The 18,735-nt window shown below is 37.6% G+C and overlaps 1 protein-coding gene across 3 annotated transcripts in view; it reads right to left on the bottom strand.

Moving 5' to 3' along the window:
- Positions 1–2,365: 2,365 nt before the first annotated feature.
- Positions 2,366–18,735, bottom strand: part of LOC311081353 (uncharacterized protein) — a 34,631-nt gene continuing 18,261 nt past the window's right edge. For 2 of the 3 annotated variants that reach the window (XM_084111896.1, XM_084111894.1), the window contains one exon: positions 2,366–3,725. In XM_084111896.1, the coding sequence (XP_083968022.1) occupies positions 2,563–3,725 (1,163 nt within the window). In that variant the 3' untranslated portion in view covers positions 2,366–2,562. The remainder of the gene's footprint in view (positions 3,726–18,735) is intronic. The other variant, XM_084111895.1, reaches the window with a different exon arrangement.

The raw sequence follows: 18,735 nt of genomic DNA on the forward strand, positions 1-18,735 counted from the left end.
TATGCTGGTCTCGTTGGTGTCGGAACATAAAGAACTATATGACAAACGCGACAGCGACTACAAAAATCTTGATAAAAGAGAACTGTTATGGAGTGGTATTGCAGAGAAAATGGGCCTTGATGGTGAGTTTAATTTCACTTAATTGTCTTTCATGTACACAGGCTTGTAACTTTTTCCCACAAACGTTTTACATTAAGCGCCATCTAATGTCAAGGAATGAATTTGCATGTTCACTTGGCTCATCGTCAGCAAAAATCGCTTGGGTGTGAACACAAAAAACACATTGAAAAACGCTGGCGAATAACGCGCACCGATATTCGTCCCGGTGTGTACGGCCCTTTACACTATTAATCTCGTTCAATATACAGAATAACAATAGTACTGATACTTTGCTAACATTAGCTTGCATTTGTTTGGGATAGCTGATATTAGCAATGAAATGGTACCAAAATAACGAAAACATAAAACTATTATTCATTTTACATAGAGGTCATAACCTACATGTTAACTGACTAAATAACTAAATGCACTTTGTAATAGTTTTCTAAAGTAACCTCATCACTTGAAGGAACACTCATGGACGAAGTCGAACTGGAACCCTTACGAAAGAAAAATATATTTACCAATATATTACATGAAATATATTGTAATATATTATTTTTCCTTTCTATTTTCCAATATATTATATATTAGAATACATGGAATAATATATTTATGATACATACATTATACAATATATTATATATTCATGTAATATATTGCAATATATTGCAAAATATACAAATGATTGCCGCTTTCAATATATTTCAATATATTGAACATGAATATATAATATGTGTTTATATATCCCAAAATATATGCAATATTATATTTATAAATATCCACCATAATGTATTTAGATTTATATGGGAAAATGTTTTGGTAATATATGTAAAGATATAGTGTAACATGTATGTTTAATATATGGTAGAATATATTTTAAATATATGTAAAATTATATGGAAATATATACATGAAATATATAACACATACGTATAACACAGACGCGCAGCGCAAAAACACTACATGAACCAACTAGAGGCCCAGAGAGAAGGTAATGAATAGTGGAATAAAGTCGTTATTTTTGTTTGTTTTTGCGCACAAAAAGTATTCTCGTCGCTTGATATACTTAAGATTGAGCCACTGTAGTCACTTGGACTATATTAACAATCTCTTTAATAACTTTTCTGGGCCAGCAAGTTTCGGCCACCTAGCAGCCTATGGAGAAGTGATCCAGCACTCAGATTTCATCAAAAATATCTTAATTTGTGTTCCGAAGATGAACGAAGGTCTTACGCGGTTGGAACAACATGAGGGTGAGTAATTACTGACAGAATTTTCATTTTTGGGTGAACTAACCCTTTAATCTTGGAATAATACGGCCGCCGTAGGAGTTAAAACGCCCTCGGAGTTGAAAAGAACAGAAACTAATATTCACTGGGTAGTTATATACAATTTCAGCGCTAGATGGGAGAAAATCCTACACAGTGTAGCTTTAAGAGAAGTTAAATGACATGCATCAAGCTGTAAACATGAAACTATGTCCATGTGTTTCAACAAAATTAACTAATTTCTAATTCACTGTAACATTTAGCCTGCAATATTTTTTTTAGCCCACCTTTAGACACTTTCTGCACCGCCGGTGTAAAATCAAGTTTTGGCTGCTTAACAGGGGTTGCTGTAGCGTTATCTGTCGACGAACATGGATCACTCAAAAGTGTTCGTCGATGCTGCTTTGTCAGGTGCTTCAGTAGATTACTTGTGCTATTGACAGCGGCCAATAGTTTTTTACCGTAATGTTATTGTCTACCTATGTCAAAAAAGTGAAGTAATTGGAATATTTCCATTTGGTAAAACAGCCACTGGCTTCTGCCGACATCTTCCACTTCAGACAACGTAACCAACTGGCTCGCGAACTCGTTACGCGCAACTGCACTATTTTTTTACGATTTTAAAGAGGCAGCGTTCACTTTTACCTTTAGGCGATAAATTTAGATTTTAAATTCAATATTGATTTATGCAGAACTGTTGAACTAAGTATTTTAATTACAGTAATGTGTTACTTAGTAACATGCAAACAGTAAAGATACTGCTTGTAGAAACTAGACAAATCATCACAATTGTGTATTTATTTGGTTATATATTTTATCTGTCAAAACGCCTCGTCTCTTTATACCAGACTGCTTGATATGCATATATCTAGCTGTGCATGTGTCAAAATATAGCCTCCTCTATCATAACTCCTGTTTCTCTGACTGAAATGATAACACTGTATAAGGATTGGTGAGAGCGCTCAAAGAAGAAGAAATAATCATTCTAAGGAAATGTGATATAAACATGATAAATTTATTTTAATGTGCATGCTTTAGAACTAAAGCCCCAGAGTTTTCAAGCCCCGACTGGTCCGTTGAAAGCCCAGGCTCGCCCTGGCGTGACAGTGGAAAAGCAGCTATTACCAGATCTCCACGTCTCTGTATATTTGAATGTTTATTATCATTCCACACTGATGACAAAACAGTTCACTCATAAGTGAGAACTCATATGGTACTCAAGAGCTATTTTATAGCCAAAACTTCTTCCACACTGACCACATGTAAACAGCTTCTCTCTAGTGTGAGTTTTCATGTGCCGGTTAAGGATTCCTTTTCGGTTGAAACTTTTTCCACAATGTTGGCAGGTGAATGGCTTCTCTCCAGTGTGAATTCTAATGTGGTCTACAAAGTGACAATTTCTAGTGAAACACTTTCCACACTGAGGGCATGTGTAGGGTTGCTCCCCAGAGTGGATTTTCATGTGCCTGTTTAGGCTTCTTTTAAGAGTGAATCTGTTTCCACACTGTTGGCAGATGAAAAGGCTCTCTTCAGTGTGAATTCTCATGTGGCATTTAAGGCTTCCTTTTCGGGTGAAACATCTGCCACACTGATGGCAGGTGAAAGGTGTCTCTCCAGCGTGAGCACTCATGTGGACATTAAGGTTTCCAATTTGAGTGAAACTCCTTCCACACTGTTGGCAGGTGTAAGGCTTCTCTCCAGTGTGAATTCTGACGTGTCTTTTAAGGCAGACTTTTTCAGCAAAAGTCTTTCCACACTGTTGGCAGGCACAGTGCTTCTCTCCAGTGTGAATTCTCATGTGGACTTTAAGCTTTCTGAGTTGATTGAAACTCTTTCCACACTGTTGGCAGGTATAAGGCTTCTCTCCAGTGTGCATTCTCATGTGGGCTTTAAGGTTTCCATGTTGATTGAAACTCCATTCACATTCAGGACATTCGTAAGGCTTCTCTCCATTGTGAATTTTCATGTGCCTGTTAAGGCATCCTTTTTGAGTGAATTTGTTTCCACACTGTTGGCAGGTGTAAGGCTTCTCTCCAGTGTGAATTCTCATGTGCTTTTTAAGACTTCCTTTTTGAGTGAATCCGTTTCCACACTGTTGGCAGGTGTAAGGCTTCTCTCCGGTGTGAATTCTCATGTGGACTTGAAGATTTTCATGTTGGTTGAAACATTTTCCACACTGTTGGCAGGTGAAATTACTTCTAGTTCCTGTCCTTTTATCTTTTTTTTGTGTGGAAGTCTTTTCAGTCTGTGAACAACTAAAAGTTTTTTCTTTTGTCATGAATTCATGATTCTTATATTGATCTTTATCTTCCATTTCATTCAGTACTTCACTCTCCTTTTTCAGCACCATCAGGTCTAAGGGGAAAAAAGACAAATGCAAATTAACACCAGTTTAAGGGTACAAAGCAACAGACAACAAAACATTTAGACATGTAAAGAGTCAAAACCGACATAGTCAAGTCAAGTCACCTTTATTTATATAGCGCTTTTTACAATGCTTGATTGCATCAAAGCAGCTTCACAATGATAACATGAAAATAATACAACAAATGATGTTTCTAGAAGCAAATTGCGTCATCGTCCACCTTAAGTAAGGCAGATCAATAATACTGTTGAATATTAAATGTCACCAACTAACTTGGCCAAAAGCCAAGGCAACAGTGGTAAGGAACCAAAACTCCATCAGGTGACAGAATGGAGAAAATGGAATGGAGACGTACAACTAGATCCTATACCAGGAATGGGGAACCTTGGTCCTGGGGGGCCACTGCGCAGCTTTAACACGTTCTGCAGGAAACGCAATGCAATGATGAAAGAAATGGTTTAGGGGTGGGTTATTTCTTTAGGTTTAGTGTTAGTTAGTATTAGTAATTATAATAGGATTGGTGTATATTATTTGTTAGTAATTAGTATTAATTTGTAGTTGTTATGCTTAGAGGTTGGTGTTGGTTAGGCTATTTTTATATATATATATATATATATATATATAGTCATTTATATATAATAGTTATATATACAAGTTAGTGTTAGGTGTGTTCTGTGTTGTATTTGTTGTAAAAAAACAAAACAAAAAAATAACAGTAACCCAGCCTCTGACATTACACAAAGCAGTGTAATGTCAGTGTCGGTCCCAAGCCCGGATAAATGGGGAGGGCTGTTATACACTTAGGGTGGAGTTTGGGGAATAGGGTTAGGGGAATGAAACATCCAAGGCTCAAACCTAAGGTCTGAACCTGGTTGTGCATGGTTCATCCGTCCACTGACCACTTCAGACTAACCCGAGCCAGACCGAAATGGTTTGTTCTCACCTTTCCAATGGGTCTACTCTGATGTATTTGGTAATGTAAGGTTCATGAGATATTGGCACTCCAAATTTTAACTGGAAGTGTACTTATAGCTCCGCCAAGGAAGCTGTCAGCAACATAAACTGGGTACATTTCGAAAGGGTTTGTTCTCACTTTTCCAAAGAGTCTACTCCTATGTCTGTCTTATGTAAAGTTCATGAGATATTGACTCTCCAATTTTTAACCGGAAGTGGCCATATCTCCTAATTAGAAGGTCGTTAGGGTTAGGTTAGGGGTTAGGTTAAGGGCTTAAAAGCGAAGAGTGCATATATTTGAATATATTGTTATTGCTGTGTGGAATAACAAATTTAAGAATCTATTTCAAATATGCTTCCATACATAACATCATGGTAAATAATATTGTATTTAGCTTTTAAGGTTAAGATGTTGATATCACACAAATGATTCGGCTCAGCAAAGTTGCAATTCCTGTTTTCTCCTGAAAACTCTTAATGGCTCTTGGAGCTTGTGTTTTAGCAAGAGAGTCCTGCCAGTCCTGTTCGATTCTGAGTTTCCTACAGTTTTGGTGCCGTGACACGGATGGAGAAAAAGGAAACTCAACAAAGAACTTCAAGCTCAAAGATCTGAATCAACAAAGATCTAAGTTCTAAGTTCCATACTGAATCACCTGAATCCAGATTGAAAACTTCAAGCTCCAAAAAGATCTCAAAGAATGAACTTTTCTGACTGAGTTCCAGACTGAATCTGTAAACTTCAAGCTCAGAAATTTCCAGACGAAATTTTTAAATTTTTCGATTCAAAACGATTCAGTGAGTTTTACTCTATTCAAAAGAACCTTTAAAGACCAGTAAAATGTTGTCATCCTCTGCGCCGTCAGAGAAGAGTTAACAGACAGCTGCAGGGTTTTGTTAACCAAGTTATACTCTAAAAGTTTTCTTTTAGAGATTAAATTTATCCTCTGTTTTCAGGCAGGGAAGAATAGCGTAAAGTGCTAGTAATTTGTGTTATCCTTTGCTCTGGGCAAGGAAGGTTAACAATAGTTGATCTGGTGTTTGTTTGTGTGGTAACAAAGAAATTCATAAAATGGTTAGAAGGAATGCTAGACTAATCCCCACAACTGAAAAAGGTCGTCTTGCTACTCCTTTATGGACAGACAGTGAGTTCAACTCATTGTTAGCACAGCACATGGACTCCATAGTGACCGAGTCGGTCAAATTGGATTTGACCAAGAAAATTGGTATTGATGCAGAAAAAGTATGGTCAATTGAAGATTGTAAAAAGATACTAGGAGAAAGTATTCACAAGAACAATGTGAAAGTCATTATCTGTTGTCACAGAGAATTTAGCTTATCCATTGCACAAGAACAAGCTCAGTGTATTGCTAAGTTAAAAGAACAGAACAAACAATTGCACACTCAAGTGTCCCGTCTCAAGAAAAAGGTGGGCCATAAGGCCTCAACCAAATGTGACTCAGAAGACCAACAGTCAGATGAAAGCTATTCTGATTTACAGTCTTTTGATAGAATAGAGAACAATGTCAATGCTGGATTGATGAAAGATGTAAATGCAGTTTGAGTGTGTGGAGCAAGACAAAAGGCTCAGAGTAGGGGAAAAAGGGTTGATCCAGTTCCATCTGCAACCCCCATACAAGCAGTCAACACAGCTTTAGGTCCTAAAGATATAGAGAGCCTTGTTGAAAGTTTGTCATCAGTGCAAAGAAATTTTTCTGAGTTTCGGAGAAAATTGTCCAAAAAGATGCGGCTCTACAATATGTCTCTAGCGTAAGTCACCCTGCTGGTATCACAGATCTTGACTGAGTCAGAATTCAATGATTTTGAAAATGCTGTAAACAATTCAGAGTTTCAAAATGCCAGAAAAGATGAATTGAGAGAGGGAGTTCTGAGAGTGTTAAAGAACATTGTTGGACTGAAAGTGGACTGGGCCAATATCACCAGTTGTGTACAGAAGAAGGGTGAAACTGTATGCGAGTACACGGAAAGATTTTGCCAGACCGCTGCCGCTTACAGCAGGATTGCTGACACTTCAGAGAAGGTGTTAGATGATATTGGTTGCCTAGTTAGGGCATGGTTTGATGGTCTTTTGTCAGAACATAAAAATGCATTGCCTTACTTGAAATTAACATGGTCCAGTAGAACCCTGCAAAACAACTTGGACAGTTTACAGTGAGGAAAATAAGTATTTGAACACCCTGCTATTTTGCAAGTTCTCCCACTTAGAAATCATGGAGGGGTCTGAAATTGTCATCGTAGGTGCATGTCCACTGTGAGAGACATAATCTAAAAAAAAAAAATCCAGAAATCACAATGTATGATTTTTTAACTATTTATTTGTATGATACAGCTGCAAATAAGTATTTGAACACCTGAGAAAATCAATGTTAATATTTGGTACAGTAGCCTTTGTTTGCAATTACAGAGGTCAAACGTTTCCTGTAGTTTTTCACCAGGTTTGCACACACTGCAGGAGGGATTTTGGCCCACTCCTCCACACAGATCTTCTCTAGATCAGTCAGGTTTCTGGGCTGTCGCTGAGAAACACGGAGTTTGAGCTCCCTCCAAAGATTCTCTATTGGGTTTAGGTCTGGAGACTGGCTAGGCCATGCCAGAACCTTGATATGCTTCTTACAGAGCCACTCCTTGGTTATCCTGGCTGTGTGCTTCGGGTCATTGTCATGTTGGAAGACCCAGCCTCGACCCATCTTCAATGCTCTAACTGAGGGAAGGAGGTTGTTCCCCAAAATCTCGCAATACATGGCCCCGGTCATCCTCTCCTATATACAGTGCAGTCGCCCTGTCCCATGTGCAGAAAAACACCCCCAAAGCATGATGCTACCACCCCCATGCTTCACAGTAGGGATGGTGTTCTTGGGATGGTACTCATTCTTCTTCCTCCAAACACGTTTAGTGGAATTATGACCAAAAAGTTCTGTTTTGGTCTCATCTGACCACATGACTTTCTCCCATGACTCCTCTGGATCATCCAAATGGTCATTGGCAAACTTAAGACGGGCCTTGACATGTGCTGGTTTAAGCAGGAGAACCTTCCATGCCATGCATGATTTCAAACCATGACGTCTTAGTGTATTACCAACAGTAACCTTGGAAACGGTGGTCCCAGCTCTTTTCAGGTCATTGACCAGCTCCTCCCGTGTAGTTCTGGGCTGATTTCTCACCTTTCTTAGGATCATTGAGACCCCACGAGGTGAGATCTTGCATGGAGCCCCAGTCCGAGGGAGATTGACAGTCATGTTTAGCTTCTTCCATTTTCTAATGATTGCTCCAACAGTGGACCTTTTTTCACCAAGCTGCTTGGCAATTTCCCCGTAGCCCTTTCCAGCCTTGTGGAGGTGTACAATTTTGTCTCTAGTGTCTTTGGACAGCTCTTTGGTCTTGGCCATGTTAGTAGTTGGATTCTTACTGATTGTATGGGGTGGACAGGTGTCTTTATGCAGCCAACGACCTCAAACAGGTGCATCTAATTTAGGATAATAAATGGAGTGGAGGTGGACATTTTAAAGGCAGACTAACAGGTCTTTGAGGGTCAGAATTCTAGCTGATAGACAGGTGTTCAAATACTTATTTGCAGCTGTATCATACAAATAAATTGTTAAAAAATCATATATTGTGATTTCTGGATTTTTTTTTTTAGATTATGTCTCTCACAGTGGACATGCACCTACGATGACAATTTCAGACCCCTCCATGATTTCCAAGTGGGAGAACTTGCAAAATAGCAGGGTCTTCAAATACTTATTTTCCTCACTGTAGCTATTTGGGAAAGAGACTCTGATGTCAAGGCAAGAGTAACAATTGCAGCAGCATCCTTTAAGGTCAACACAGAGAATCAACAGAAACGCAAATGTCCTAAGAGAGAGGGCAGCAGTAATTACTGTGGTAAACCTGGGCATTGGATGAAAGAGTGTAGGAAAAACAAAAAGAACTTTAAATAAGTTAACAAGGTTACTCAGCTTCTACTCAGCCTGCTTGATACTCTGAAGCAGCCTCTCCCCTCCTCGTTAAACTCGTGGGGCAACTTGATAAGGTGTTTACCATTTAGGCTGTGAGTGCTTAATTTCCCCAGAAACAACAACAAAGATGAAAGACTGATTTTTGTTTAATAGAACAAAAGGAAAGTGACTGTCTCAGCCTTACTTTGGGGGACCCTGGTTAAGTAGACTCACCCATCCTTTATTATGATGTCTATTATGACTGATGTTTCACTGGAGAATGGAAATGTGCCAATTTTCTCACACTGTACAATGTGCACACAACACAGGGACAGAATAGGACACACAGACCAGTTCGGAGCCCATGGAAGAACCGAAGTGCAACAGGCCTCGGGGGTCAGCCATGTGGTGAAGATTTCCTCATAGGTTTCCCCCTCAGTAGTTTATCCACACCTCACTGGTCCATAGGTGTCAAATCAATTAAGAAATAGGGAAAGAATGAAACAACAACAGCAGACTCTGAAAACCATACAACCCGTGTTTAAACAAATACTGCTACAACCCTAGTGTTCGAAGAAATACTGCTCTATTTTCTGTTTTTCTTTCTTTGTGCAGATAAACACTTGATGGCTGTCCCAAGATCCATATGCAATGACCGTCTCACCTGCATATGAAGCCACAACCTCAAGAAGACAACTAGACCCACTGCTGAACGAACTATCCCAAAAGAAAAAGAAAAAATACACAACGCAGAGCTTGTCATCCATCAGAGAAGTTGAACAAAATACAACAAGACATTCTTGATCTTTCAACAAAACTACACCAGATGACTGAAGACAATTCTTCATGGTTCGGAAACTTGATTGGTAAACCCTGGCTGTGGATTAAAGAAATAGCAATTCTGCTGTTGTTTCTCCTACTGGTGTTCTACGTATGCGTCCACAGTATCAAGTGTTTCATTCAACAAATGACTCACGCCTCGCACGAGAAAATGACTGGTCCAACCATAAAAGAATATTACCCCTAAGAACTTCACGGACCCTAATTGCACATTTGTTTCTGTGTCAGTATGCAATTACAGAATTACAGAACAACACAGATCATGCTATGTGCCTGTAACTATCACACGTTACAAGAATGAACTTGCTATGTGCCTGTAATGATCACAAGTTACAAGAATGAACTTTTAAGTGTCTAAATTTGTATTTTGTGAGAGTTTTTAAGAACTCTCAAACTATGTTGTGTTTTTTTTCGAGAACAGGTCACTTGGTGCGCTACTCGCCATCTTTCCGCCTCTCTCGTTCTCTTTCTCCTCAACGCTGTCACGTGATGACAACCGCGCATACGCATTTTTATGCATATGCAGGACTCCCCCGACTGTGGAATAACAAATTTAAGAATCTATTTCAAATATGCTTCCGTACATAACATCACGGTAAATAATATTGTATTTAGCTTTTAATGTTAAGATGATGATATCACACAAATGATTCGGCTCAGCAAAGTTGCAATTCCTGTTTTCTCCTGAAAACTCTTAATGGCTCTTGGAGCTTGTGTTTTAGCAAGAGAGTCCTGCATATGCATAAAAATGTGTATGCGCGGTTGTCATCACGTGACAGCGTTGAGGAGAAAGAGAACGAGAGAGGCGGAAAGATGGCGAGTAGCGCACCAAGTGACCTGTTCTAGAAAAAAACACAACTTCTGAAGTTTGGCAGTATTTTGGGTTTCGACCGAACGAGAAGGGAGAGGCGATAAATACGGACGAGGCAATTTGCAGATTGCAACAAAAAGGTGACTGCGAGAAATGGAAATACTTCGAACCTAAGGTCGCATATATGAAACCACCATCCACTCACTGCTGCGAGGATGGGCCCGAGTTCACTCAGTGCAACAGTTTCAACGCCTCCCGAACCCGATGCAGGACCAACCACATCTAGGTCCACCGCCAGTACGCAGCCGACGATAATGGCGGCCTTCGGGAAAACAACAAAGTACAAAAGGGACAGTGTCCGTTGGAAAACCTGTACTGATGCAGTGACAAAATACTTGGCGAAGGAAATGGTCTCTTTCCACACAGTGGAAAAAAAGTCCTTTAAAGTGTAACTTGCAGGTTAAATTTTTCACGAAGAAAATGCAATAAACATAAAGAGAAGAACCACCCACCACTGTTTTGTATGTTTTTCATACCAAAATGTTGAATATAATATGAAAAGTTGGTACTTTTTAGTGGTTTTAAGTACTCCCTTCTCCCTTCCACTAGGCTGGGCGTGACGTCATAAAAGGAACTCCAAGCCTAGAGTTACTGTAGTCTAATGGCAAGTAGGCTAGCAGTTATATTGAAATAACTCAATTGTAAACATAATCGTGTGTGCTGGCTTCAAGAGGACCGTGATCCTGCCTGAAATGAGAGTAAGCTATTCGCAAAACAAACGGGTGCAGGCAGCATGCACGCAAAGTTAAACCGAACTTTTATTTTGACAGGTTGCCAATGTGTGTGTGTGTGTGTGAGGTAAATGACACCGCGCGTCTGCGTCATTCATTCACACAGAGACAAACAGAACATGCAAGGTTAATATTTAAATAGTATTTCTGCAGTTTAATATACACAGACACTATATCGTGGTATATATCGGCTAACGTTACAGTGCTCATAGTAATAAAAGTTAGTCTGGAGCCCCGTGCTTAGATAAACATGGATGCGACTTAACGCAGCTGCCTATTACTGGGTAGCCTACCGAATATACCCGGTACTACAGAAATGCTGGTACCGTCACATTTTGACAACACTAGTTTCCCACCTCCTCAGTCTCCCAGTCGTTCTCCATAATCAAGCCACAAACAGTAGGAGTCTAGCAGAGTATGGTTGCAACTTCCTTTTATGACGTCATCACCCAGTTGCTGTAAAAACGCGCTACCTTTGAAGAAACCCCAATAAATGTTATTTTAACGCATTTTAAGACAGAAATGTTTACATATATACATATTGAGCACTTAATTTACACATTAATTGGTTGTGGTGGTTAACCTGCAAGTTACACTTTAAGGACATGGTAAAGGTCCTAGATGCCCAGTACGAGCTGCCTGGACGGAAACATTTCTCACAAACAGCCGTCCCACATATATATTGTAAAGTTAGAGACAATGTTCAAGTGCTGCTGTCAGCGGCAGACAGTTATTCCTTAACAACTGACATGTGGTCGTCAGTTAACATGACACCATATATGTCCCTGACTGTCCACACCATTACACCTGACTGGAAACTTGAATCAAAATGCCTCCAAACTACATATTTTCCTGAGAGTCATACGGCGGACAATCTTGCTGCTGCGCTCAAAGCTGCACTTCAGGAATGGCAACTTGACAAAAAAAAACTTTCAGCCATAACCACTGACAACGCTGCCAACATTTCTGCCGCAATCAGGTCCCTGCATTGGCCGTGGCTTAACTGCTTCGGCCACAATCTAAACTTGGCTGTCACAAATGCATTGCATGACCAGAGACAAAAAACCGAGCGCGCCCTCGGACTATGCCGTAATATTGTCGGGGCATTTTCACACAGCTGGCAACGTAAGCATGAACTCCACAAGAAGCAAGTGGACTTGGGACTCCCAGAACATAGTCTCATAACAGTAAGCATAAAACGTGCATGCAGAGAGTTCCTCGGGGGCAGGGGCTCAAATGTAAAAAAAAAAAAAAAAAAATATATATATATATATATATATGCATATATATATATATATGCATATAGCATCCCAGAAATAAATTATATATAAAAGTAGGCTTTATTAAAATATATATATTTTTTAAATTGTAATATTTTTTTTTCTGTATTTTTTATCAAATAAATGCAGGCTTGATGCGCATAAGTGACTTATTTAAAAAAAATTGCATGCAAATTTTAGTGGGCCACTATTATACTATTGCAGCAAAATGATTAAAAATGTTAAAATAATAAAGTCACCATTTCGCGTGTTGATGTCAGCCTACACTTCATAAGCCCATAAGCCTGAGCTTCATTTAACAAACGATAGTTTCATTAAATGGTAAACGATGTATCGCTCGCTACCTTTTATTAGGGGTGGGGGGAAAAATCGATTCTTAGATGCATCGCGATGCGGACGTGGACGATTCTGAATCGATTCACAAAATGTCAAAAATTGATTTTCTAATAACGTAATATTGACGGAAAGCAAAAGGCGGAACTCTAAAGGGGGTCACACACCGGACGCGCAGCTCAGCGCCGCGCCACGTCTAGGACAACTCTCACCTGAAAATCCGATAACATCAGCAATTTTCTGATTTCTGTAAATAAATATAAAACTAAATGTATATTGCAGCACAGGGTGAAGTCCGTATATACATTAACTACAATTTGAGACACATAAATGTAAATTTAATATAAAACTATGTAAATGGCACTCTGTGGCGTGGCAGGAGTTTGAACACGGTCCTGAGCCGTTGCTGGGCGCCGTGGACAGACGCCGAAAGGCGCCGCCGGTGTGTGTACTCTCATAGAGAACTAGAAAAAAAAGTTTGTTGAGACAAACTTTAAGTTGGCTTGAGAAAGCCGGACCAGAGAGTTTGAAGAAGTTAAAAGTAGTTAGAAGTTTAAAGTACAGTAGTTTGAAGTTTAAAGTAGTTTAAATTTTGATTGATAAATAAGTTCGAAAGAAAGAATAGTTAGAAAGAAAGGAAAAAGATTAGTTAGAAATAAAAAGAAAGAAAGATTAGGTAGAAAGAAAGAAATATTAGAAAGAAAGAAAGATTAGTTAGAAAGAAAGAAAAAAGATTAGTTAGAAAGAAAAAGAAAGAAAGATTAGTTAGAAAGAAAGAAAGAAAGAAAGATAGATTAGTTAGAAAGAAAGATAAGTTAAAAAGAAAGATTAGTTAGAAAGATAGATTAGAAAGAAAGATTAGTTAGAAAGAAAGAATGAAAGAAAGAGACAGATTAGTTAGAAATAAAGCAAGAAAGAAAGATTAGTTAGAAAGAAAGAAAAAAGAAAGATTAGTTAGAAAGAAAGAAAAGAAAGATTAGAAAAAAGATAGAAAAATAAAGAAAGAAAGATGGATTAGTTAGAAAGAAAGATAGATTAGCTAGAATAAAAGAAAGAATGAACGGTGGATTAGTTGGTTTGAAAGAAAGAAAGATGGATTTGTAAGAAAGAAAGATGGATTAGTAAGAAAGAAAGAAAGAAAGAAAGAAAGAAAGGTGGATTAGTTAAAAAGAAAGATATATTAGTTAGAAAGAAAGATGGATTAGTTAAAAAGAAAGAAAGATGGATTAGTTAGCAAGAAAGATAGATGGATTAACTAATCCATCTAACTAATCTATTTTAGAAAGAAAGATGGATTAGTTAGAAAGAAAAAAAATAGATTAGTTAGAAAGAAAGAAAGAAAAATTGATTAGTTAGAAAGAAAGAAAAACTTATTAGTTAGAAAGAAAGAAAGAAAGATGGATTAGTTAGAAAAAGATAGATTAGCTAGAATGAAAAAGAATGAACGGTGGATTAGTTGGTTAGAAAGAAAGAAATAAAGAGAAATAAAGATTAGTTAGAAGAAAGAAAGAAAGAAAGATGGATTAGTTAGAAAGAAAGAAAGAAGGATTAGTTAGAAAGAAAGAAGGATTAGTTAGAAAGAAAGATGGGTTAGTTAGTTAGTAAGAAAGAAAGATTGATTAGTTAGAAAGAAAGACTGATTAGTTAGTTAAAAATAAAGATGGATTAGTTAAAAAGAAAGAAAGATAGATTAGTTAGAAAGATGTATTAGATAGAAAGATGGATTAGTTAAAAAAGAAAGATATATTAGTTAGAAAGAAAGAAAAATGGATGTTAAAAAGAAAGATAGATGGATTAGTTAAAAAGAAAGAAAAAGAAAGACTGATTAGTTAGAAAGAACGATAGATTAGTAAGAGAGAAAGAAAGAAAGATGGATTAGTTAGAAAGAAAGATAGATTAGATAGAAGGATAGAAAGATGGATTAGTTAGAAAGAAAGAACGATGGATTGGTTAGTTAGAAAGAATGAAAGATGGATTAGTTAGAAAGAAAGATGGATTAGTTAGAAAGAAAGAAAGATGGATTAGTTAGAAAGAAAGATAGATTAGATAGAAAGATAGAATAGTTAGAAAGAAAGATAGATTAGTTAGAATGAAAGAAAGATATATTAGAAAGAAAGATGATTGGTTAGTTAGAAAAAGAAAGATGGATTAGTTAGAAAGAAAGAAAGATAGATTAGTTAAAAAGAAAGGAAAGAAAGATAGATTAGTTAGAAAGAAAGATAGATTAGTTAGAATGAAAGAAAGATGAATTAGAAAGAAAGAGAGCTAGATTAGATAGAATGAAAGAAAGAAAGATATATTAGTTAGAAAGAAAGAAAGATTGATTAGAAAGAATGAAAGATGGATTAGTTAGTAAGAAAGATGGATTAGTTAGTTAAAAAGAAAGAGATTAGTTAGAAAGAAAGATAAATTAGATTGAAGGATAAGTAGATAGATTAGTTAGAAAGATAGATTAGTTAGACAGAAAAAAGATAGATTAGTTAGAAAGACAGACAGACAGACAGACAGACAGATAGATAGATAGATAGATAGATAGATAGATAGATTTTTATGATTTTTAATATTAATTTTAAAGAAAACTGAAAGTCAAATCAGTCTGAAAAGATATAGCAACTCAAGTCAGAACAGTATGAAGGTCTGACCCGAGTTTGGAGTATGTAGCTTGAACGGTCTAGGAGGAGTTAGTGTCTAAAAATTTGCGGTCAGAAAAATAAGAATAAGAAGTTTAAATAGGATTTCAGTAAGTTGGCTTTCTCAAGCCAACTTAATAATGTGTTCGAATTTAAAAGACGTGGCACTGCGCGGCGCTGAGCTACGCGTCCGGTGTGCGACCCCCTTAAAGCGGACATGCAGTGCGCGGACAGTCTGTGGCGTGCACAACAGAGTCGCGCACATAACCAGACGCATGATGGCTGAGCGCCAAATTCGAACGGCACCCTCTTCGTTAAAAGCTAACGTATGGAAAATGGGCAATTTCATTGTTAACTATTTAGTATTTTTGTATGAGAGCTGCTTCCTGTATTGTTTAGTTTTCACATCATAATGCTGTAAACCGATCTGTTATACGTACGTTATACTGCCCTGCAATATGTGCAATGCCAGTCACAAAAAGTTACATTTTGACTGTGCTCTCTGCAGATGTTCATTCACTTTTTTTGTATAAGCTGTTTTTGATTGTGGTATACAGCAAACATTTCAAGTCATAACTCTTTATTATTTAGTTGTGTATAAGAGTGGCTTTGTATGTTACTAATTATTTAGAATATGCATAAGTCCACAAGCATTATATGAGAGCTACTGGCACATAATTCTATATTTTTGAACGAAAACTGTTTGTGATTTTGCTACAGCAAAATGTTTTTTGTCTGAAGGATTATATTGCTCATTGGAAATAACAAGAGTATGTTCTTTTATTATTGAAAAAAAAAAAAGTTTAAAAATGGTTTGTTTTATTTTTCTCCTGCCGTCGAGTAATATACTCACTGAAAAGGACCATATATGGCTCGAGAACACCGGTTCCCGAGCAGACTGTGTGATTTACCTACGTTTACACTAGTGCATTTTCATTTATCAAGAGAAAGGAATAATATACATTAATGAACTTTTTTATTTGTGCATTCATTCATTTTTTTTAGGCCTATTTATTCATTCATTCGTTTATTTAGGCCTATTTATACATTCATTCGTTTATTTAAGCCTGTTCATTTATTCAATCGTTTATTCATCATTCATTAATTTATTCACCCGTCAGGACTGCGCAACTCGCTGAGGCTTCAAACTGGCAATGGTGGAGCGCATCCTCGAGCAGGCCCAAGCGTTCAGACACGTCCTGTCTGATGACAGAAGGAGCAGCCTGTCCCTGACCTGGCATGACATGGACGTCTTGAAAGCTGTCCACGAAGCACTGAAACCAGTCGGTGACTTCACTGATATTTTGTCAGTCAGACTCCTGAAGGTAAACGGCCTGGGCTCGATGTGGAAAGTTGAAATATTGTATTGACTTAACTTAATCCTATGGATTCGATGATCACACGGATCGCATGGATTATCTTAAATTACTCCATTATTTATGGTCACTCAGAAAAGAGGAGGACATTCAGCCATGCAAATAATCAAATTTGAAGTAAAAATAAATAAAAATCAAGTAATGCTGAACAATAAATCTTAATAGATTTAAAATTGCTATGGTTTAGTGATTATGAAAGTGATGTGATTTGTGGATTACTGATAAGTCTGGAGAAACAGGCGTTTATTTATTCATTCTCAGTGTTGAGAAACGTAGCCTTCGTGTGTTACGTTATTGTGTTAATAATAACTAAAGTACTTAATTATGTTACATATTTATTTTGTATGAAAACTAGCGCGTTAGTTACTTATGGATTAAAAAGTACTGTTGTCTCAGTGCTGCGCGAGCTCTCTCACACACCAGGGACGCCGCACACAGAGAGAGAAGATAATTGTAAAATGAAAATTGATGGGCTAAGTTTAAATTTGTTCTTGCTTGTTTTTTTTCTGTCAAAATGTCAGAAAGCATTTTGTATTATCCATCCGTGTTTTTAAAATTCGTTAAATGACGGACGTTTTACTGGTAACACAGCCCTCATATGTCGGTTTCGTCTAACTTATACTTGATATTCATTTTAAAATAAGTGATTCGTTTTACTATTATTGGAGTCCTGTCTATTCATTTTCAACTGTTTTCTATAAATATGTTTGTATTGGCTAACATTTATGCAGCTAATGCGTGTCCTGTTTAAAATGTGCAGTGTTCAAATGCAAAGACAGCACGTCACAAATAGAAGCCCTTTTCCCTGTGGGATTTAGTAGCATATTTGGATATTGGAATAATATATTAAGTAGCCTATCTTAATTGTACACAATGTTACTATGTTTTTATTTTTTTATTTTACTGTTTTCTAGGGGTTTCTTAATTTTAGACTAGTTGACCAGCTATATTGCAATGCAAGTCGACTCTGCCTCTATTCATGACCACTCCTCAAGCCCAAGTTGGCCCGCTTTAGACCAAGGTATAGACCCCTTCACGGTTGACATCACAGGAAAATTCGCAGTGCACAGGTCGGGGTCAGAAAGTTCATTCCATCCCATTGAATTGTGTGTTAACCAGAGAATTTCTCGTCAAGAAAAAAATGCCTACTTGTTGCGTCATGGACTGAAAATCGCACCAGTTGTGGAGTGAAGTTTTTCAGGATTCCTGCAGGATCTAATGCGTAAAAATATATATATAGATGACATCTGTTCAGATGATACTGGTATCTGCTAAGTCTGTAGCATGACACGGGTCACAATTAATGCCAGATATCAAACTTCACCTAACTATTAAATAAATCTACAGTTTACAGAAAACATTTGTGTAATCTTCTGGTCATAAAGAATAAATTGTCTGTTCTATTAGATTACTATAAAGTACTCAACAATATAAAAGCTTGCAGCTTAAGATCACACATTTAAGAGACTTTGTTAGGTGAGCCGCAGACAGAGACAATCAAGCGTATATTATGAGTTAAATGGAAAGGGTATGTATATTGGGGCATCTCTCTGATGTCCATCCATGCCACCTGGCCTTCTTGCCTGCCGTGGGAGGGGAGTTGAGTTGATTAAGAATTTAGAAAGAGTTTGGAGGTGTTTCTGTTTAGCCTCTAGCATGACACTAAAGTGACAATAGGGCAATTTGATCCAGACTCATTGGCGCTAGGCCTGTGATTAACATGAATGAGTCCAATAGGTTAAAAGCTTTCTGAAGCTTAGAATGAATAAGTCATTGTGATTTTGTCCAGACGCTACAAAACGCACTAGCACATCCGCTTTTGGCCCGACAGTGGAAACGTGGCTATTGACACTCAAAACTGTCCTGTAACTAACAAAAGCAATGTAACTTGCTTTTACAGCAGAAACAACGCAACCTCGCCGTCCGTATTCAGACCATCCCGCCTAGGTCTCTCCAGCGCTGGAAAGCTTTTATAATATTAACACGGGTCCTAATTCTCGCCTGATCATAAGCCTTCTTTTCCAGTGATATT

This window comes from Abramis brama (genome assembly GCF_963993115.1).
Source record: "Abramis brama genome assembly, chromosome: 4".
Classification (NCBI taxonomy): Eukaryota; Metazoa; Chordata; class Actinopteri; order Cypriniformes; family Leuciscidae; genus Abramis; species Abramis brama.